Source organism: Psammomys obesus, unplaced genomic scaffold, assembly GCF_907164565.1.
Source record: "Psammomys obesus unplaced genomic scaffold, mPsaObe1.curated_primary_1811, whole genome shotgun sequence".
NCBI lineage: Eukaryota > Metazoa > Chordata > Mammalia > Rodentia > Muridae > Psammomys > Psammomys obesus.
In genome coordinates this window covers 11,731,503-11,753,623 of record NW_026586550.1, presented here as the reverse complement: position 1 = coordinate 11,753,623, position 22,121 = coordinate 11,731,503, and the positions used below count along the sequence as shown (strand labels likewise).

The 22,121-nt window shown below is 48.6% G+C and overlaps 2 protein-coding genes across 3 annotated transcripts in view; one reads left to right on the top strand and one right to left on the bottom strand.

Annotated features, from left to right (window-relative positions):
• Positions 1 to 1,518: 1,518 nt before the first annotated feature.
• Adck2 (aarF domain containing kinase 2) lies at positions 1,519 to 14,133 on the bottom strand. Of its 2 annotated transcripts, none has more exons than XM_055602152.1 (8): positions 12,809 to 14,133; positions 11,577 to 11,723; positions 9,169 to 9,297; positions 8,106 to 8,201; positions 5,314 to 5,574; positions 3,422 to 3,550; positions 2,350 to 2,437; positions 1,519 to 1,904 (listed from the first exon to the last, which is right to left on the bottom strand). In XM_055602152.1, the coding sequence occupies exons 1-8, from the start codon at positions 13,715 to 13,717 to the stop codon at positions 1,741 to 1,743; spliced, it is 1,923 nt and encodes a 640-aa protein (XP_055458127.1). In that variant the 5' UTR covers positions 13,718 to 14,133; the 3' UTR covers positions 1,519 to 1,740. The 2 variants fall into 2 exon arrangements, with proteins under 2 accessions (XP_055458127.1, XP_055458128.1); XM_055602153.1 differs by having other exon boundaries at positions 2,384 to 2,437.
• Positions 13,954 to 22,121, top strand: part of Dennd2a (DENN domain containing 2A) — a 29,411-nt gene continuing 21,243 nt past the window's right edge. Inside the window, exon 1 of the mRNA XM_055602040.1 lies at positions 13,954 to 14,349. Within this exon, the coding sequence (XP_055458015.1) occupies positions 13,954 to 14,349 (396 nt within the window). The remainder of the gene's footprint in view (positions 14,350 to 22,121) is intronic.

Sequence of the window (22,121 nt, the reverse complement as noted above, 5' to 3'; positions counted from 1 at the left end):
TCTCAATATTGCCTCTGTCCAAACCTGGATAGACTGCAAACCTCTGTGACTCACTCCTAACAACCCCAAATTGTTTGAGGTTGTGAGAAATGGGATTTTTCTATAAAAGGTGGCCAGCACACCAATACTCCACAACTCTTCACCTTGTAAAATTGTTATTAAAATCTTTTCATCGTCTGGAAAACCTGCTTACATAAAGGGAAATTGATAACAGAGAGCTACTGACCCCTTCCCTCCTTCCTTTCCATCTACTAGGAATTCTCCAACCATGGCAGAATGTGAGGTTGATCTCTCACCAACAGAATGAAACACAGCCCTCACCTGTGTTAGAATAGCAAGTGCGCTTCCTGCCCAAGTGTGCTTGCAAGGCCGGTTTGGGTTTCAGCACACTTTCTTATAAAGAGGCATAGCCTTGCAGGGTTACTTTCACTGTGCTCTGGAGGGTTTGTGTTGTGTGATGCTGACAATACTGTTTCCAGCAAGATCTTCCCTGGTACATTATGGTTTGGGTTTGTCTTCAGAACATTACAGTATTAGCCTATCAATCCTACACTTTGGAAAATTGCTATGGTGATTTCATGTTCAAGAGTCAAGTACTTACCAAGGTCAGTACCTGAATTTAGTGACTTGGAAACATCAAACATGACTAATAATTTGCCTTCTTACGGGACTCTTTGCCCTTGTATATAACGGGAAACCTGTCGTAAGAGTTAAACCCAAACAGAACTCATGATTTCGAGATGAATGAATAAATTTGACTTTCCCACAAAGCCTCAAAATGTTGGTTTGTTTTGGTTTCTGGTTGGTGAGCCGAGGTAAGACCTAGCCTGAGAATGTAAACAATGATGTTAAAATTTGTTATCACGTTGTGTTTGTGTGAACACATGTACCATGACATGCATGTGGAGGTCAGAGAACAGCTCTGAGCAGTTGATTCTCTTCTTCCACCATGTGGGATACAGGCTTACGTTATTTTTATTATTATTATTATTTCTGTGTGTGTGTTTGTTCTCCGCATACACGTGGTCAGAGGAAATCTGCTGGAGCTGGTTCTCCCTTTCATGTGGGTCCCAGGGATTGAACTCAGGTCGGCAGATGTGGCTGCATACAGCTTTACTCACTCAACCTGCTCGGCTACTTCCCTGGCTTTACTGACAAGGAAGTCTTTCTTTAGCTTTACGGAACCTGCAACTGCTGAACTTCTGTTAACATCAGAAAGAGTAACACCCTTCCTTGGTTTTAGCCCTGTGCAGAAACTATCACACAGCGTGTAAATTGTTGTTAGATCTAACTTGTAGAAAATGACAAGCCTCTATTAAAATACAAGGGAGCTGGAGAGACGGCTCAGTGCTTAAGAGCATGTCCTGCTCTCTGAGGGGATCTGATTTCAACTGCCAGCACCCACATGTAACTCCAGCTCAGAGGGATGCCACCGGCTTCCGGCCTCCATGGGTACCTCTACACATTCACATACGTGTACACACACACACACTTTCTAAGAAAAGAAAACAAACAGAAAAACAAAATAAGCAAATGTATTTTGTCTTCTTCTGAAGGATATTTTTCCTAAAATAGTGTCTCTGGTACCAGTTTCAGCTTCCTTTCCTTTATACCCTAAAATAACCCAAAGTTTTTTTAAACAAACCCTGAAGCTAGGTCATGGAAAGTAGTGGTATTTCTGCCACACATCCCAAGTTTAGAGGTCTCAGCTGCCAAAGGACAGACCCTCGGGATCTGCCTTCACTGTGTGCCCAATGCCGCGGTCACAGGAAGGATGATGGCCCTTTGAGGAGGAAGGGCTTTGCTGCCTCCAGGATGTCCAGCTTGGGGTCCAGCGAGCGGCCGAGCCCTTCCAGCACCATGATGGCAAACACAATGGAGGCAAAGTTGCTCTCCAACTTTACCTGGAACAGACAAAGAGCAGTTCTTTTCAGACCTCAGGACTCAGCTGAGTGTCCTGGACAACCACGTCACTGACCCTGTGCCTCTCGTGTGCTGTTTCTGGGATTCCACCATCTCCTCACCTCCCTCCCGGGAGTCAGGAGGGTACACTAGGTCTCCTGGCAGCGCCAACAACAAGGGTACATCCCTCACCCAGGCACTGCTAACAAAAGCCAAGGAGGGCAAGGGAGGGGCTATCTGCCTGGGCCCTTTCTGTGTCTTTAAATACATTTTTCCATAGCTAAAGATTACAATACTTGGACTACATGATTGACAGATCCACAGACTTTGTTCTGGAAGGACCCTGAGCCCTCTGGGCCTGCATCAGAAGATTAAAAAGTCATAATCGCTATGCAAACAAAAGCTGAGGAAAAGAGCGTCTGTCCATTCCACTGCCCTGTGTCCTACCTCTTCCCCAGACGTCTCTCTCATGGCACCTCACCTTATGGGTCATCAGTAGCTTAAAGACACTGGACAGGAGGCTGGAAACATGAAGCTGGAAAACAAAAGATCCCAGTAAAGTCCCAGAAGCATTTCTTCCCCTTCCAGGGTCCTGTCCTTGCACACTTCTCCACCAATAACACAGGTATGCACATACTGGGCAAGGAAGGCGCTACCAACAAACAACAAAAAGGACTTTACCAGCGCAGTCCACACTCCCGCCTCAAGATACAGGTCACAAGTACCTGCAGGAGAAGCCTCAGAGCCATGTCCATCCCTTGCCATGCTCAAGAACATTCCTAAGTAAACACACTAGAATGTAGTACAGTAGCAGAGATAGAGACTTGCCCTGTATATTAGTGTGTGTGTGTGTGTGTGTGTGTGTGTGTGTGTGTGTGTGTGTGTGATTTGTAATGCGCATGATTTCTAACCATCTGAATAAACCAGGTCAGCAACACTGGTGGCCACTCCGTGCATGCCCAGTCCTGCTAGTGCAGACCATCAACTTGGCAAATCTGGAATAGTTAACAGAGTGTGAGTACAGCATGGACTCTGGGTGAGGCCATACAAGGGACACAGGCTTATGGCACATCTCTGAGATGCTGCCTCCCTCCCTGTTCCAGTGTCTCCCCAATAGCTATTCCCTGACTAAAGCAGGGGCTCTGTGATTTCAGTTGGCCCCTTGAGCTTCTTGGAAGACATGAGAACACGAAAAGTTTGGGGGTTTGTTGTTTGTTTGTTTACTTTTTACCTGCCTTAAAAAGCCTACCTCCTACTGGGCAGTGGTGGGTATAACTTTAATCCCAACACCTGGGAGGCAGAGGCAGGCAGATCTCTGAGTTCAAGGCCAGCCTGGTGTACAGAGGAAGTTCCGGGACAGCCAAGACTACACAGAGAAAGGCTGTCTCCGAAGAAGAAGAAAGAAGTAGTAGTAGTAGAAGCAGAAGAAACAGAAGAAGAAGAAACCTTCCTTGCAAGCTCCCCACAGAAAGGCACCCCACTCCCTTGAGCTCTGCCCTAGCACACAGCACCTGCCTACCTTTTCCAGTGTGATAGTGTTCTTCCTGGCCTGGGTCACCAGCAGAGCCATCTCAGCCTTGAACCTTTCCACATCCGTGCACTCATTGGCCCGAGCATGATGCAGGATGAGCTCAGCCACTCTGTGGCCCTGGATGGTACACAAGAAGAGTGGCTTGTTAGAACAGAGCGAGCACACTGCTTACTCTTGCCTCTCAGTTGCCTCTCCCTGTTTTTTCTACAGCTCAGTTCTTGTGCCGAAATCCCTTTCCACTAGGCCTTTTTAAGATTTTAAGGTCTCTGTTATGAAAATGATGCATGTAGCCTCTTTCTCCCTTTTGGGCCACACAGGGTACTTCCAGTCAGAGGAAGACTGGAGTACTTATGCTTAAGTTTCATGACCATGATGACCACTGGCCCAGTTGGAGCCACCAGGCCCTACAAGATGGGCTGGAGGGGTTGAGCTGTCTTGTTCCTGTGCTGCAGCCGTTTCTCCTGAACCCTGATCCCTGATTCCCCTCCAACCAAAGTGCCTAAGCCTCTCAGGATCTTCAGCCCTTCCTTGGTGATCACCTCAAAAATCTGTCGCCTCCCACAGCATGGCTGCAAGAACCAAGCTCTTTCTGCTGTGCTGTGACCTTTGTCCTTCATGAAAATCTAGACAGAGGAGGATGACCTCACACATATTGCATCCCAGTGTTTAAGAAGGAGGCACTAGCCAGGAGCAGTGGTGTATGCCTGTAATCCCAGAGCTTGAGAAGGCAGAGGCAGGCAGATCAGATCTCTGTGAGTTCGAGGCCAGCCTGTTCTACAAATCGAGTCCAGGGCAGCCAAGGCTACACAGAGAAACCCTGTCTCGGAAAAAAAAAAAAAAAAAAAAGGAGCCACTTTCAAATTAGCTTCAGGCCATAGCTTTAGTTGGAGCCTTCAAAAGACTAAGCTGGGATGCCCCTGAATCTTGCTTCTTTTAAAAAGAAAACAGCTCTCTAGCTGGGAGTGGTATTATACATCTTTAATTCCAGAGCTCTGAAGACAGAGGCAGGCGAATATCTGAGTTCAAAGAAAAAACCCTATTTTTAAAAACAAAAACAACCAGCCCTCTTTTTCCAGAGTTTTGTTGCAGAAAAATTCTACACCATGCAGTCAGAAGTGTTTCCCATCCTCCTTGCTGTGACACATCGTCTGGACTCCTCAGAAGCTGTCAAACTCTGTGTTCCCTAATAATAGCTCCCAAGCCCTGAAGCCCGGCCCCAGGGTGTTTGGAGGAAACTACTCACATCTGCACATCACAGCCATCTCGCACAAAGTGGAGGACATGTTCTCTATGCTGTAGATCCTTGCCACTGCTTTACTCTGTAGCAAAGCTCACAGATAGAAGACAGCCAGTTTGATCAAAAGCTAAATAGCCAGGGAGCTATGCCACCTAAGCCTGATGACCTGAGTTCAATCCCTGAAGTGCAGGGCTGAAGGACAGAGCTGACTCCTCAAGCCCGGAAAGTCTTCCTCTGCCCAGCACAGGTACTCACAGACACATCACACACCAAATAATAAACAATTTTTTTAATTACAGTTATTAAGCCGGGTGGTGGTGGCACCCAGCGCTTGGGAGGCAGAGGCAGGCGGATCTCTGAGTTCGGAGGCCAGCTCACTCTACAGAGAAGGATACTCAGACGAACCCTGTCTCAAAAATAAATAAATAACATTTTTCAAAAGCTAGCCTCCTGTCACCACTATGCCAACACATTTGCTGACAGAGAGAGAAGCTCCAGTCACACAACGCAAGAGGGAAGAATGCCTTCCTAACTAAGGGTGCCAGCCTTAAGCTGCCACGCCTGACTTTCAGCAGAGGCACAGGCTGAGGAGCAATACATCCTGCTCCCGGGAGCCTAAAGGGCCGATGCCAGTGTGTCTTACCTGCCCCATCACTACAGCTAGGAAAACTGCCCGGAAATTCCTCAGGTCCGAAGCCTGCAACTCTGTCACGATGCCAGCATCCAACAGCACCAGGCGCAGTGGGCACAGGGCAGGTGCTATGGTGGCCACCAGCGTGTCACAGACTTTCACCTGCTGCTGCTGCTGCTGCTGCATCTCCAGGCTTGGGGACAATCCATCAGCACCCTGGACTAGGATGTTCCCAGGGTGAAGATCTCCATGCACAAAGTTATCCACAAATACCTGGAAGAGACTACACCATTTAGGCCTGTGTCAACCCTCCCACCCTAGCACCACTAGGGTAGCTGCAGAAAGAGTTTCAGCGGGCAGTGAGCTGCCAGTGGCAGGGCAGTGAGCTGGGCATCTCACAAAGCCCTTGCTGCTGGATGCTCTCGATAATCTGGGCAGGAACAAACTAAGTCAAAGTTTTTATTTCATTTGGTTTGGGTTTTAATTTTATGAGACAAAGTCAATGTCACCCACCCTGGCCCTCAGCTTCTAACAGATCCTCCTGTCTCTACCTCTCAAGTGCTAGAATTATAAGGGCAGAGACTCAGGGTGCTGCCCCAGCCGTCCCTCCCTGTCCCCAGGTGGTAGGTGACAGAACTAACATCTGGATTCATGTGACACCAGATCAGCTCTGGTCCAAGCCACCTGGGTAGACTGCAGATAGCTCAAGTGTGCCTCCAATGCCGGAAGTGAGAGTGGGGCCTGGACAACACAGGGCAAGTTCTTTCTCAGAACCAAAGCAGTCATTTCCACAACATCCTTCCCCCAACCTCTCTTCTGCATCTACCTCATGGCTCACCAGGCAATAAGCTTCTGCAGTCCCACCCTCACTTTCCCTGCCCTCTGCCCCCCAGGCTTCTCAATTCACTGTTGGGTGCCAAGTGCTAGCCTATGCTCCCCAAGTGTTTGGGAGCATCTGTAGCCTTTTTTTACACACCTGGTTCCAGATACATCGCAGACCCAGCTCTGGCTTCTAAGTATGTCCCCAGACAAAGCAGGCATTTTCCTGTTGCTCTAGGAACTAATTCCAGCTGGCAAAGAGCCCCTCCCAGAGCCCATGAGGCCGCCTGCTGCAGCCTTACAGATGGCAGAAACCTTTTTGATGGGGCCAGGTGCCTGCTCATTTCCCTGCATTCAGGCATGAGATAGAACAGCTCACTGAGGATGTCTAAGATGGTGAGCTCAAATATATTACAAAATCAGCACCAGCCCAGTATGACAGTGCAACTGGGCCATGATTCCATAATCCCAGCATCTGAGAGGTGGAGAAATTAGGATCAGGAGTTTAAAGCCATCCTTAGCTACACAGCAAGTTCAAGCCCCGTCTTGGCTACATGAGACCCTGTCTCAGAAACGAAAAAAAGAATCACCATTTGCCTTTGGGCTCCTCCATAACAGTACGCCAACCCACCTCCCTGCATCACCTCATCCTCCAACCCAGCTCCACGCTGAGGCTATGACTGCCAATGACTAGCTTTATTTCTCTGCTCAGACTCTTCCACACTCAGCGTCTGGATTAAAGAATCATGTTTTAAACTTCGTTAAGGGGACAGTAAGATGCTCAGTAGGGAAAGGTGCTGGCCACCAAGCCTGACCACCTGAGTGTGATCCGAGGGACCTACAAAGGGACTGACGCCTACAAGTTATCCTTTGACTCCCTATCCATGCCACGTGGCACGTGCAGGCTCACAAATACACATACACACTAAAAATACTTTCTTTTAATTAGTGGTTTGGGGCTGGAAAGATGGCTCAGTGCTTAAGAGCACTGGCTACTCTTCCAGAGGACCTGGGTTAGACTCCCAGCACCCCTGTGGGAGCTTACAACCATCTGTTGTAAAGCCTCTAGTTCCAGGTTTTCTAATGTCCCTTTCTGGCTTTCTGGACACCAGGCAAACTTTTTAAATTTTAAATTTTTTAATAAATTAAAATCCAGCTGTGGTGGCACACACCAGCACTCAGGGAGGCAGAGGTAGTTGGATTGCTGTGAGTTCAAGGCCAGCCTGGTCTACAAAGCAAGTTCAGAACAGCCAAGGCTACACAGAGAAACCCTGTCTCAGAAAAAAAAAAAAAAGACAAAATGAAGCTCTGGGTCCTGGCCTTGATGCCACGTGCTTCTTTCCTGCTGGTTTACCCAGTGATTTAAGTCCAACACTTAATTCAGCACTTAGCATACAGCAGGTGCTCCCTAAATACTGAAGGAATGAATAAAACAGTATCTAACACGAAACATCATGGCTGCTGTCAGTCTAAACTCTGTGCTTACCGCTGTTGTGGATGTAAACGTGTTTTTGTTTTAATCCCAGGTGTGGGATATGGTACTGACTCAGATTGTCCACAGAAGCAGATAATTTGCCTCATGGGCTCTGGGAGGGGCTCTTTGCCAGCTGGAATTAGTTGAAGTCTGAGGACTTTGAGGGGTATAAATATGACAGCCCTGAGGAAGAAGGGGCAGTGGCTTGGAGGAGTCAGAGGAGGACTGATTGCTGGCTTGCTGGTTTCCTGGAATTCTGGGTTTCCTCAAGATGAATATTGGTGTTGCCCCCAAAAGAATCCTATGACCCTACCCAGCAGGAAGAAGAGGGCTATGTCCCCTTTCCCTTCCAACCTCCTTTTTCCCCTTTTTGGGGTTGGGGGTTGTAAGGGGGTATAAGCTGATGTTTTCAATCTGCAGGTCTCTGCTTGGCTGGCCCTTCCATTTGGTTCCCAGAAGGGACCCCTGCACTTCCCCTAAACATTCTGCCCCCAGGCAGCCCCTGGCTCACCATCTTCAAAAGCATGTTGATCCCCAGCTGTGCAATCTTCCTCTTCAGGTCGGTAGGAATTCCTGCCTGCTGGTAGCTGGACACTGGGACACTCTCCTGAAGACAGTAGGGAGAGAGCTTTAATTCTGCTGGCCACCCACCTAGTCCCCTGGTCAGGTCACACATCTATCTGTCTTCCTAGGGAAGCTGATCATAGAGCCCCTATGAACCTGTCACTCACATACTGGTTTTAATCTATTGACATTTCCTTCACATACTTCTCAAAAGACATGCCTGAGGACTGGCAGCCATAGACTCTGCTACTAACAGGAAAAAGATTCTTGAGACCCTGGGAAAGGACAGAACAAGTGCTAACAGTCAGCCAAGAGCAGGGCCTGGTGGTTCGTGCCGGTAACCCCAGGCCCTGGGAGGCAGAGGCAGAGAGAACAGGAGCTTCCGGTCATTGTTGGCAACATAGAAAGTTCGAGGCCAACCTAGAATGGATGAGACTGTCTCAAAACATAAAACAAGAAGAGAATGATCCAACAGAGACATGAGCTGTGGCTTGGGCAGGAACAGGGAAAGGGCAGCCAGAAGACTGGGCAACTAGCAGTTTGTCAAGGCAACTCACTGAGATGGAGCATAAAAGAAAAGCCCAGAGTCTAAGAACAGGCTCAGAGTCACACAGCTAGGAAACAAATCCCCAGATGTTTCGTCACCATTAGCTAATGAGACACTTTTCTCTGCGCCAAATGCGTTTTCATTCAATGTGTCACTCCTGGGTCAGTGCCACCCGGTCACCATCTAATAAGATGGCAGAGTAGGTTTTCAGTCGGAGGCTGCCTGCTGCTCTCAGGACCAGCTCTCTCCACCCTTCTCCCCTCCCTGCTCCTCCCAGGGTTTGGGTGTATAGTGGATTGGGTTCTTGCAGTGCTGTTAATGGACCAGCCTTGCTCTTGCTGGGCAAACCGTCGACCACTCCCAACCCTCTCCCAGCTTTACAGACAAGAACCACATCCTCTCTCCAGCTGAAGTCTCCGTAAGGATGGCTAGTCATGAGTGACCAGCAGAACCAGACTCTTACTTCATAGGTTTCCACCAGTATATCCCTGGTGATGAGAGGATGCAGCGGGGTGGGGAATTTCACAGACGCCATGTTCTGGAAGTTGTGCTGAAAGTGTTCTAGGTTCCGAGCTTCATAGCGCAGGTCTATCTACAGAGAAGGAGAGGAAAGAGCGTGGGCACAGGGAACGCCTCTAAGATGCCGGGAAACCCAGGTGAACACAGTTCTCCCTTCTTCCCTGGCCCCTGCCGAGTACCGGGAACCTCAGAGAAGACACACCAGCTGGCTCAAAGCTGCCACAGAAGGAGAAAACACCCACTATCCACAAGAACTCCTATCAGCCATGCAACAGTTCCCCTGACAGGATCCAGGACCCCTTCATACCAGCCAATCTGTTTCCCAAGATGTGACCTGACGGCCCTCTTTAGTGTCCAGTGCCGAACTAGCCTAGCCGCCTGCCCTCTCCTTCCATTATGATCAGTGTGGTGGCACCGCTTCCACATGAGGATGGCCTCGTCCTCCACCCGCTGGAGCAAGTGCTGCAGCTGAATGCCCAGCCCCATGTTATCTTAATAACCCTCCCAGCTTTTCTCCTGACCTGTCTTGACTATACTCAAGCCATGTGGATGAATGGTGATGCCCACACTCTTTGGCGGTTTAAAACGTTTATTTCACATGTGTAAGTGTTTTGCGTGCATACACAACATGCATGTCTGTTGTCCACAGAGGTCAAAAGTCCTGGAACTGAGTTGCAGAAGGTTGTGAGCCACCATGTGCATGCGAGTCCTGCTCTGCAAGAGCAGCAAGTGCTCTTAGCCACTGAGCCCCGAGATCTATGCCCATTAGAACGACAGCCAGGCGGGTCAAGATCCGCCTCCTTTGATTCCCCTACCTTCCACCACCATCTCCAACTCCAGCCTCACTCAAGTCTTAACAGAGCGGGGGACACCCAAACAGCCTGGCTGACCCTCCTCACTCCTGACAGTTTGTAATCACTACGGTACCATGATACAAATGAGCAGAGACGGAGACTCAAACCCAGCCTGCCACGTGCTGGAACCAATGGGGATCAGGGCTAGCAGGAAAAGCTGATATAAGACAAAGGGGTAAAATGTGGAGATGTGAGTTTCAAGTGCTGGGACTCTGATGTCCACCAGGCTCTTAGTGGGGGCCATACCACGCCTCCACACACCTCCCAGCCCTCTACAAATTCCTATGTTCGAATCCCAGCCTCCAAGGACATGGTATAACCAAGCAGGGCTTTGCAGAGAGTGGCCGTATGAGAGACCTGAGACCCTAGCCCCTTCTACGACATTAAGACATGGATGGACCAGAATCTCTCTTGGCCCCAGGCTTACCCTTCAGAACTGTAGGCAAAAATTCACTGTTGCTCTACTTATTCCAACAGCCCAAATATTGTCTGGCTCAAATACTTCACTGTTTCTGTTTTTTCAAAACAGGACCTAGCTGCCTGGAACTTAGATGCATTAGGCTGGACTTGAATTCAGAGACATCTGCCCACCTCTGCCTCCTGAGTGCTGGGATTACAGGCCTGAGACACCACACCAGGTACCTAATACTTTTTCAAACATTTTTTAATTAACATGACTGCCTGGAACTTAAAACCCTCAGAGGAATAAATGAAGTCTTGGTACACAGCTTCTGACCTGCTCATACCAGAGTCATCCGGTAGGAGCCAGATGTCCACATGAGTGGCTGCCTTTGTTTCTCTAGTCCCAGGCCACCTCATAAAGTCTGCTACTGGAGAAAATATGTAAGGTGGGGCTTTTTTTTTTTTTTTTTAAGAGGATGTTACTCTATTCTCAAATTACAGGCTCTCTAAACAAAGCACAATTTAAAGATTCAATTCTAGGCAAGTGAAACCGCTCAGCGGATATAAAATCTTGGTGGCATGGGTGTCCCAGCCTCAAGGACCTACACTGAGGAAGAAGACAGCTGACACCTCAAAGGTGTCCTTTGATTTATATACACAGGCTGTGGCATGAACATGCCTACCCATTACCACAAACCCACACAAAAATAAATAAAATGTAAAATAAAAAATCTAAAGGTCCAATTTTTGTTTCTATCCATTGGCTCTTGGTGACAGGCAGCACAGTCTCTGGTTTCCCACTTGTAATGGCAGTGCCAATCTTGAAAAAAAAGGGGGGGGTTAAAACTACTTCAAAGGAGAGCTCCCCTCCTCCTTCAGGTTACCTGAATATAAGCAAGAAATAGCCTAGCTGCATGATGCTGGTGGGACCGAACCATTCCTTGTTTCACCAGCTAGCAATACCCACCTTGACTAATAGATCATGTTCTGCTTGACACACTGGGAAACGACCTATCCACTCACCATTTACCTGTTCATAAGCGACTGCTAATAGCAAGAACTATGTCAAGTGCTATTTACAGCTGAGAGGCGTTACCTGTTGGACCATGAGCTTCTCAAATTCCTCCACAATCTCAGGCAAGCTAAGCCATTTGACACCTGGCAAAAGCCCCAGGGCGTGGCTGCCAATCTTCATCAGCAGTAAATCCATGTACACCTGGGAGAGCAGGCCAGGGTGTAACACCTGCCAGAAAGAACCACGAGACAAGAAAGGATCAGGAGGAGCCGGTTTACCTAGCCAGCACAAGCTCCCACCTTCAAAGGAAGCACAGTGCTTCTCAGCAAAACAAAGGGAAGTAACCCAATACCCATGATGCTCTTTGGTGGTACCTCCACCCCAGAAGTAGCAAAATCCAAGTTGTTTCTTTTTATCTCCCTCAGACTATTCACACCACTGCTCCCTGAAGTCAAGAAATGAAACCAGGGACTGTTGTGGAGAAACACACGTTGAGACCCAGCACTCAGGAGGCAGAGGCAGGCAGATCTCTATGGGTTTGAGGCCAGCCTGTCTACCACAGCGAGCTCCAGGACAAACAAGGGGGCTACATATCACAATTCTACCAAAAAAAAAAAAAAAAAAAAAAAAGGAACTAACAAGGGGGCCCAGCAGGCCTAGTGGTACCAGGAATCCTGCCAGTTGGGAGGGAAGAACCTCAGCTTCAAGGCCTGTCTGGGCAACCTACTTAGCAAGGCCTTGTCTACAAATAAAGAATAGAATGAGGCATCACAGTATAGTTTAGTGGTTGAAGGCTTGCCCAGAATGTGTGAACTAAGGAACTAAGTCTGACTGCCCCCTAGGTTCAATCCTCAGTACCACAAAAAAAAAAAAAAAAAAAAAAAAAAAAAACAGGTTGGGCAGCCCTAATCCAAAATCTAAAACTCGAAATACTTCACAATCTGAAACTTTTAAGGACTGACATAACACAAGTGAAAAACTCCAAACCTGCCCTCCGGTGATGGGCTGAAATGATTGTAGTCTACATGCATAAGGTGTGTGTGTAACATAAATGAATGTCATATTTCATGTTTAGACTTGGGTCCTATCCCAGGATATCTCATCAAAGATATGCAAATAATCTACAACCCAGAAATACATGAAATCCAAAACACTTTCATTCCCAAGCATTTTTGGAGAAGGAAAACAGTCTTTGAACAGAAAGCGATGGATAGACGTGGAAGTGGCTCTCACAGGGCTCTGCTTCTGATCTGGGACAGACAGATCAGAGAGAGGGACGACCAGACCAGCGTTGTCCTTGTGAGAGCACTTACTTTCACTGCCACAGGGATGAGGTGATCTGCCTTAGGTGGATGGCCAGGAGCATCAGATCTGTCTGCTTCAGACCTAAGACAGTCAGCTGTAGGGACAAGCAGCTTTTCTAGAAACACTTCATCAGCAAGGTTTTCTGAAGGCCTCCAGCCGTTCTCACAGGGCTCTCTCTGCATCCCGACTGCCCTGGTTCCTGAGGACAGCTGCGGCACAGAGAGCCCCCTAGGTCTCCAGATTCTGTCCTTCTCCAGCAAGGCAGTGCTAGCGAACGCTTTGTACACTTGGGCCACGCAACCTGAACCCACAGGTTCCTGGGTCTCGAAAATGAGGAGGCTGGCCCAGTCCTGCCCAAAGGCCTGCTGGAGTAAGTATTCTGTGCGGGCCCAAGGGTGAGGGGTCACCTGGACATGCAGCTTGGAGAACTGGTCACAGAAAGCTTCCGAAAAGAGATCGCGCCGGGTGCTGGCCCACTGGCCCAGTTTGATATACGTTGGGCCTGAGGTCTCTGTAGCTTTCAAGAGCAGATGGAACCAGAGGGTGGAGAGGCCAGGAGCCAGATAGGTGAGAGGGTACAAGAAGAGGAGGGGGAAGAATTTCGCCAAGAGAATGCCAGCGCGCAGCCCTAGGCGGAGACACAGTAAAACGCGACCCAGAGGCCCTCTTTGGGCCACATTCTCCACCCGTCCATTTTCAGCCAGGTCGCTCCAGCGGGCCTTCTGCTGGCACAAGCTGCCAGGCTCCCCATTTCCAACATTCCCATGGGCTGAGATGAATTTGGGCAAAGTCCCTAGCAGAAACCAACATAGTCTAGCATTGCGAGAGAATCGCAGGGTTCTGGAAAGGGCAAGTTCCTTCCTGCATCTTAAGTGTGACAAACAGACCCTGACAGACAAACGCCAGGGGGTCACCATCCTCTCCAGGCCCCCCTGGCTAGGCTTCTTGCCCTCTACCTAAAGGGAAGCCATTTGTGGAGATGCTCCAGGCGAGACGGGGGATGAGTCGGACCGCGCCCCCCAGCGCTGCCGCCTAAGCCAAGCCGGGACAGGGGAAGGGGACCACGACCCGAGCCAGGGACCGCGGGTGACACGGGGCTGTCCAGCTCCAGACCGCAGAGTGCGGGGTGCCACCGCGCGCCAGTGGGGTGGAAATGCGGACCCGCGGCCTGGAGCGGTCGGCGGGGCCGCGGGGAGGCGGGAGAGGAGAGGGGCGCACTGTCCAGGCTCCCGGGAGTCGGCGAGGCTGCACACCCGACCCCCGGGGACCAGCAATCAGCGGGGAGGCCCAGCCGGGCGGAGCTCTCAGCGCCGCCGCGCGCCTCCCCAGGCTTCCGTTACCTGGGTCCACCCTCTCCGCCCAGGAGACGCTCCTTAAAGGGGCCGCGCCGCGAACCAGGGCAACAGTGCCCGGGCACGCTAAGTCCCTGAAGGGATTTATCGCAAAACGCAGAAGCACCGTCTGTGACCCCCTTTTCCGCGTCTGCCACTCCTCTTCACAGCTGCGCAGTTTAAACCTTAGAAGTGTTACACTATCCTGTGGATTGCAGGCGAGTTTTTCAGCTTCTGGGTGTGGGTCTTGGGTCCTTGGATCCGAGGCTGCACTGACTTAGCGGTGGTGCTTAGACCTTAGGGAATGGCTTATTTGTCTAATACTATTTGAGCCCAGTATTTGTTGGGCTAAACTAGGTGGGTAACTATACTTGCTGCCAAGCCTGACGAAATGAGTTTGATCCTCGGAACCTACACGGAAGTAAGAGGTCACTGATTCCTTTAAGTCCTGTCCCCCAAATACAAAATAAATGTGATAAAAATGAAAATGTAGCAAGGGCCATGGGAGCAAGTAGGAGCAGGTAGTGCGTGATGGAGCGCGGGAACCGAGCCTGCAGACCCAGGGAAGGGTCTGCAGCTTCTTCTCTGCTTTCTGGGATTTATACGGCTGCCTGCCCTGGGGTACCACAGTCCCTACCACCTACCAACAGCTTTTGTCTCTGTGTGGAAAGAAACTTCCCCAGAAGTCTGGCCAAGGGTAGGTTTAAAGACGTCACAGGAGAAAGGGGAAAGAGGAACAAGGACCAGGCTCAGGGTTCCTATCACTGAAGTGTCACTCAACCTTAAGACATGCCTCCAGGCTACCCAGAAGGCTCAGCAGACAGAGTCATTTCCCAGGCGTAGACTCAGGGCCACTATTGCAGTCACGAAGGCAGAGTGGCCAATGGCTCTTTCTGTACGGTCAATAACAACTCAGTTCCTAACTCTAGAGAATGGGAGACACCCTTTGGGCAGACATGATGCCTTACACTGCTTCAGAGTGTGGTCAGCTGCCAGGCATGGTGACTACATAGTGAGTCAGGGACTACATAGTGAGACCCTATCTAAAAAAAAAAAAAAAAAAAAAAAAAAGAGGCTGGAAGAGAGATGGCTCAGTGGTTAAGAGCACTGGTTGCTCCTGCAAAGACCGTGGGTTCCGCTCCCAGCACCCACATGGTAATTCACATCAGTCCCTAACACGCCAGTTCTGGAGGATCTCAGCTCAGACATAACATGCAAGCAACACACTCACACATAATACAAAATAACAAATTGAAAAATTTAAAAAGAAAAATAAATATGACCAGCCACTAATTACTAAGTATTCCTTTTCTCCTGACTCATTTACCTCTTTTGTCCCAAAGTTGTTCACAGAAGACTTGTATACCTCTGACCATATCATTTTAAGCCATGGCCCCTTCCAGTGTGATGCCAGACAAGTTTTTCTGGGCCTCTGCCTCTCCATAAAGGACACAGGGAGGGTGGACATGGGGAGATAAATCCAACTAAAGTTAGACAAGATCCCCTAAAACAGTGTTTTCAGCCTTCCTAGAGCTGCTACCCTTTAATACAGTTCCTCATGCTGTGGTGACCCCCGACCATAACATTATTCCGTTGCTACTTCATGACTGTCGTTTTGGTACTGCTATGAATTGTAATGTAAATATTTTTGGAGATAGGGTTTTTCCAAAGATCTAACAGCCCAGAGGTGGAGAACCACTGTCCTGAAGCATTGCAAGACCTCTGGACTTGCACTTCTCTGCTGAAGGTCAGGATGTGTAGACAGTTAGGAACACAAATTCTGGCCCGACATAAATGTGGCTTCAACTGCATCTTCTTGCCCTGCTTCTTCTCATCACCGTATCATTGGGGATAAGTTACTGAACCTGTCTCTCCTCTTTGCAATAGAAATAAGAACATTCTAACTGGTGGTGCACACCTTTAATCCCAGCACTCAGGGAGGCAGAGACAGGCAGATCTCCGTGAGTTCAAGGCCAACCTGGTCTACAAATTGAGCCCAGGACAGCCAAAGAAAACCTGTCTCGAAGAAGAAGAAAAAAGAAAAGTCTAGAATAGTCTGCTTGAAAGAAGCTACAGGGGGAGGGGGAAATGAGTAAATCAAAAGAGTGATGAGTGTGGTGTACCATGAGTTCAGTTCCCTGGACCGCATCTAATGACTCTCAACCCTCTGTAATGCCCTGTTCTGACTTCTGAAGGCAGGTGCACGAATACACACACATACACACACACACACACACACACACACACACACACACACACATCTTCTTTTAAGATTTATTTACTTATTTTTATGTATATGAATGCTCTGTATGCCAGAATATGGTTGGGAGCCACCATATGGGTGCTGGGAATTAAACTCAGGACCCCTGGAAGAGCAGTTAGTGCCCTCAACCTCTGAGCCATTTCTCTCTAGCCCCCACATAAATCTTAAAAAAAAAAAAAAAAAGAGGCTGGCATAGGAGCCCAGCACTCAGGAGGTTGAGTCAGACAGAGTTCAAGGCCAGCCTGGTCTACATGGGGAGTGCCACACCAGCCAGGGATACCTGGTAAGACCCGGTCTCAAAGAGGGACAAGGGGTGCTGGGGAGCTAGCTCAGCAGTTAAGAGGACCCGAGTTCCACTCCCACCGCCCACACAGCTCCTAACAACTGCCTGTAACTCCCGGTCCACGAGATCCGTCACCCTCTTCTGACCTCTGCCACTGATGTGCGCACACATGCGTGCAGGCGACACACTCACACATAAGACAAAAGAATGTTTCTAAAAAGCTGGATGTATGTGCTGTGCTTATCCCCACACCTAACAGCATCATCTTTTTTATTGTCTAAATCAAAGCAGAAGCAGTTCTGTTTCCCCTTCGTCATTGGCAGGCATGGAAGATGCATTGCAGAAGATCTCATCTGCTTGTTTTCGTTTTATTATTTAGCAGTATTATCACTGTCACTGTTATTACAAGGCAAGGCCTTACTCCACAGCCCAGGCTCAGGCTGGTCTGGATCTCACAATAGTCAAGCTGGCCTCAAACTCCCAAGAGCTTAGCTTATAGGTGTAAGGCATCATGCCAAGACTTTTTTCTTTTAAAGATTTATTTATTTTATGAATATTAATGCTCTGTTTTCACACACACCAGAAGAGGAAATCAGATTCCATTACAGATGGTCGTGAGCCACCATGTGATTGCTGGAAATTGAACTCGGGACCTCTTGAAGAGCAGTCAGTGCTCTTAACTGCTGAGCCATCGCTCCAGCCCGCCCCCCCCCCCTTTTTTTGAGACAGGCTCTCAAGTAACCAAGGCTGGCCTCCATTTTGACTTGTGACTTTGAACTGACCTTAAATTTCTGGTGTTTCTGCCTCTGCCTTCTGAGTGCTGTCATTACAGGTATGTGTCACCATGCCCAGAAGATCTCACTTAAAATAAAGTCTTCACCTGGCATGGTGGCACATCAAATGCCTTTAATCTCAGCAGAGACAGACAGCTCTTTGTGAGTCCCAGGCTAGCCCAAGCTACATAGTGAAACCCTGTCCACATAAATAAATGAAAGTGTAAGACCTGGAGTCTCACAGCTCAGGAGTTCAAGATTGTGCCCTTCCTAGAAACTCCCACAGACCACGACTCGATGCAAAAGCAAGAGGTTTAATTTAACCATTACGCAATGGGGTCACCCCTGCCGGTCAGCGAAGAGTGGCACCGGGAGACAAAGGCCTTTAGGTTTTTAAAAGAAAAACTGTGGGAAATTTGAAGTTGCAGTCTTGGCAATTTAGGATTGGACGAGGAAGCTATAAAGTAAGATAACTGGTTAGTCTTAGGTGCTCAAGCTTGGCCAGTCCTGCCAAGTGTAGATGCAGCTGCAATTGAAGGTGGGGGTGGTTAGCTCATCCTTGAAGATTGGGGCTTTGGGCTCTTGGCTGGAGGTCAGGAACTTCTCAGAAGGATTGAAGCCATCTGGGTTGGTTGCTAAGAAACATTATCTCAAAGACAAGGGTCTGGTTGTTCTTTTTGCTGAGTAAAGGTTACTGCTTGCTTACTTTTTTTATATCTGTTCTCACAGATAGGGTCACATTCCTCCATTCTCTGGAAAGGTACTAAGAGGCTTTAGCTTAACCTGGACCTAAAACTCAAAACTATAGGCTTTAGAAGACATACAGGTTACAAAGTTAGTCTAACCCTTTCAAAAGTCCTGCCAGGTGGACATACTTCACATATGTAATCCCAACACTTCGGAAGGAGGGACAAAAGGCCAAGGCCAACATGGGTACAGAAGACCCTACTTCAAAATACATACACACATACATGTTTTCCAGTTTGCTATTATTAAATCTCATATCCACTCCACCGAACCTCCCCACAAAAATAAGGGAAACAACATCTTAGCTAGTTCCCAGCATGGATCTGGGTGCCTTTGTGGCATCCTAGAAATTGACCTGCGATGACCTATGACCTCAAACCGTGTCTATCAGAGTCACCTGGAGGGCGAGCCCCGCCCTCAGCTCCTGTATATGTAGACCTAGGAACAAGCATTCCGAGAAGAGGAGGAGCTAGTAAGGAAACGCGTGAGTGCAGTTTCGAAGCGTAGCAAGGGCCATGAAAGCAATGAAGACTGTGTGGTACCATAGATACTTCAGAGGAAAGTGAAGGGCAGGCCGCATCTCACATTGGACCTCTGGCTGACCCGACCCCTGCTGTAGGCTCACAAAGAGGAAAACTTACCTCGTTAAGACTGCCAGCTGCAGCCTGGCGGTGGCAGCACACGTCTCAGCGCTTGGGAAGCAGAGAAAGGCAGATCTCTGAGTTCAAGGCCAGCCTGGTCTACAGATCAAGTTCCAGAACAGTCAAAGCTTCAAAGCTGCTCAGTGAAACCCTGTCTTGAACAAAAAAAAAAAAAAAAGATTGCCAGTTTCACCCACTTCCAATCCAGACAGCCAAACATTAAAATAACATGCCATGATGGTTAATTTTTGTAAAGTTTTATCTTAAAAAATTTATACAATATATTTTGATCATACTCTTTCTCCTCCCCCTAACTCATCCAGACCCTACCCACCTCCTCACCCACCCAACTTCATTCTTTCTCTTGTTCTAGTTCACCACTACTCTCTCTCAAAAAAGACAAAAATGAAAATCAAAACACACAAACTAAAAAAAATCTATTAAAACAAAAACAAAAGCAAAACAAAACAAGTGCACAGAAAACATGGAGTCTGTTTTGTGTTGGCTTGCCCTGGACTGTGATATATACACTGACGCTCCCTTTTCCCAGTGTGTATCAGCTGAAAACAGCTTCCTGGGTTAGTGGTGGAGCTGCTTTTGTCTATTTGCACTTTTCAGTGTCGGGTTTCTTCTGGTTGAGTCTCTGCAGGTCCTGCGTGCATCACGCCTGTTGTATCTGGAAGACTCCGTTTCCTGGGAGTCAGCCACCACCTCTAGCTGTGACGGTCGTCTGTCTACTCTTCTGTGTAGTGTACTGTTACTTTTAAATGTCAACTTGCCACAACTCAGAATCACTCAGGAAGAAAGCCTGAGCGAAGGGCTGGCTGGATCAGCCTGACCCGTGGTCACTGCTGGGGTGGACTGTCTTGATTGTTAATTGACGTAGGAGGACCCACCGCATTGTGGGTGGCACCATTCCCTTGGCATGGGGATCCTTGACTATGTAGGGCAGGAGACAGTCAGGTGAGAGCAAGCATGGATCTGTTCATGTGATGTGGCTAAAGCTGTTTGAGTTCCTGCCTTGACTTCTGTCCAGTGATGAACCAGACCTGGAATTAAACCAAAATAATCAGGCATGATGACGCACACCTTTAGTTCCAGCACTCAGGAAGCAGAGGCAGGTGGATCTCTGTGAGTTCAGGGCCAGCCTGGTCTACATAGTGAGTTTCAGGACTGCTGGAGCTATAAAATGAAAAAATAAAAATAAAAAATAAGCCAACTCATAAACCAAAATAACCCATCCCTCCCTAGTTGTTTGTCATCAGGATGTGTTAGCATAGCAACAGAAATGAAACTAGAACAATACCTCTTCCTTTACCAGCGCCCCAACAACACCTGGGCCCAGCATAGCTCTAAACACCTGTTCCCACACCAGTATTTGTCTCCACTTGAGCTTAAGTCTCTTCCCACAGTGGTGGCTGGCTTCCTTTCTACAGACAACTCTGAGTGAACAGCCCATTTGTCCTCATCTGGGTAGGCTCTATTGATTTCCAGATTCTTCTCAACAGCAAAAGCCTGCAAAAAACGTCCTTGGTAGTGTCTCTGCTGGTGTGGTTCACTCGACTTCCACTAGGTGTCACTACTCACTTTGAAGTGCAGCCAAGCTTCCCCTAGGGTTCCAGAGCTGCCTAGAAAGGAAAAACAAAATTAGGTCTGTCTAGACGTCTCTTTGGGCAGAAGCCTATCATTTCAGCATCTTCTATGTAACGCGTTTGCATGGGAGGCAGGGCACACACAGTGCCTGGAGGAGGTGGACGCTTGCTTTCTTATGTATATGGGTATTTTGCTTGCACGGATATCTGGGCATCACATGCATTCCTGGTATAAGTCAAAAGAGGGTACTGGAACCCTGCGACTGGAGTTACAGATGGTTGCAAGCACCACGGGGTGCTGAGAGTAGAACCAGGGTCCTCTAGGAAGAGCAGCCAATGCCCTTAACTGCTGAGCTAACTCTCCAGCCCAATTTCTGTACTTTTAAATTCTGGGCAAAATGATTTCTGCTGTGTGTGTTGGGGGGTGGGAGTGGTCCTATACCTGGAGGATATTTAGCTGGGTCTCTGACCTCTTCCCATACAATGTCAGAAACAACCCTGGTCCTGCCGGTCTCTTTGGACTGCTTTAAACAAAACACTATAACTGGCAGCATATAAACCCTTATTTTTCACAGTCCAAAATAGCTAAAATCTGGGGGTTTCCCCCCTATTTCTTTTCTACCATGCCCTGCAGCATTGCCTTCATATTCCTCCCTAGAGAAGGCTGACTGGGTAGTCTCTCCCTTTCTTTTTCTGCCAGTCACTCAAGTTGTACTCCTTCTTTTCAGGAGAATTTTCCCCGCTCTAGCTCCCAGTACCCCCTTTTGATTTTGCTCAAGCATCCTGCTGGCCCTTCCCAGAGTCTGGATTTGTGTTAACACATCAGGGACAGTCCCTTCTTCTCTGTCTGGGAAGTGTGGACACACCTAGCAATGAGATCCCTCCGGCTCAGGTGCGCTACAGCCAGGAGGTCTGCTGGGAGACTTGTGACTTATCTGTGCTGAAAGCCTGACCAGGCTGGACTTGGTGACTCGTGCCTGTGTTGCAGTTATCTAGAAGCAGAGGCAAAAAAGATTGCTATGAGTTCCAGGCCAGCCTGGGCTACTGAGTGATACCCGGTCTCAAAAACAAAGCAAAGGCTGGATAAATTGCTTAGCACTTGAGAGCACTTGCTGACCTTTCAGTGGATCGGAGTCTGGTTCCCAGCACCCATGTTTGATGGGTTCTAACCACCCTTGACTCCAACACTCCTGTGGCCTCCAGAGGTACCCGCAGGCATGTGCACACACACATAAATAAGCAATATTAAAACAAAACAAAAACCCAACAACAACAAAAAGCCTGACTAGTGGCTGTGGATTTCAAGCTGTGATGGTATTGTCCTTAGCAAGGCATAGCAGCTAACCTCCGGCTGGTTGTTTCATGTACTAGATGAGAAGTTAGTTTCGGAACCCGCCTTCCAGGCGAGCTCTGAAAGCATTCATACTACCTGACACCTACTGAAGAGAGCAGCAGCATGCAAGAGAGAATGGTAGCCACATGGTGCTTCGGCCAGCCGGACAAGGCTGCAGCTGCAGCTGGAGTTCCTAAGGACCCATTTAACCTGAGAAGAGTGGGGCTGACTCACCTGAGAGCACATCGCCAGCTAGCTCTCTGAGAGCTTGTGTGTCCTGGGTTCACAGTGGGCATGAAGAGCTGCTCTGGCATTCACTCATAGATATGCCCTCTTTTCTCAAAGATCCACCCCCCCC

What these genes read in the sequence shown, in the direction of transcription:
- Adck2 (XM_055602152.1), bottom strand. Translation starts at nt 13,717, where the DNA reads ATGGTGACCCCCTGGCGTTTGTCTGTCAGGGTCTGTTTGTCACACTTA. An exon ending in TCATCCCTGTGGCAGTGAAA is followed by an intron (nt 11,724 to 12,808) that starts GTAAGTGCTCTC and finishes TCTTTCTGGCAG; the next exon opens with GTGTTACACCCTGGCCTGCT. An exon ending in TACTGGTGGAAACCTATGAA is followed by an intron (nt 8,202 to 9,168) that starts GTAAGAGTCTGG and finishes TACTGTCTTCAG; the next exon opens with GAGAGTGTCCCAGTGTCCAG.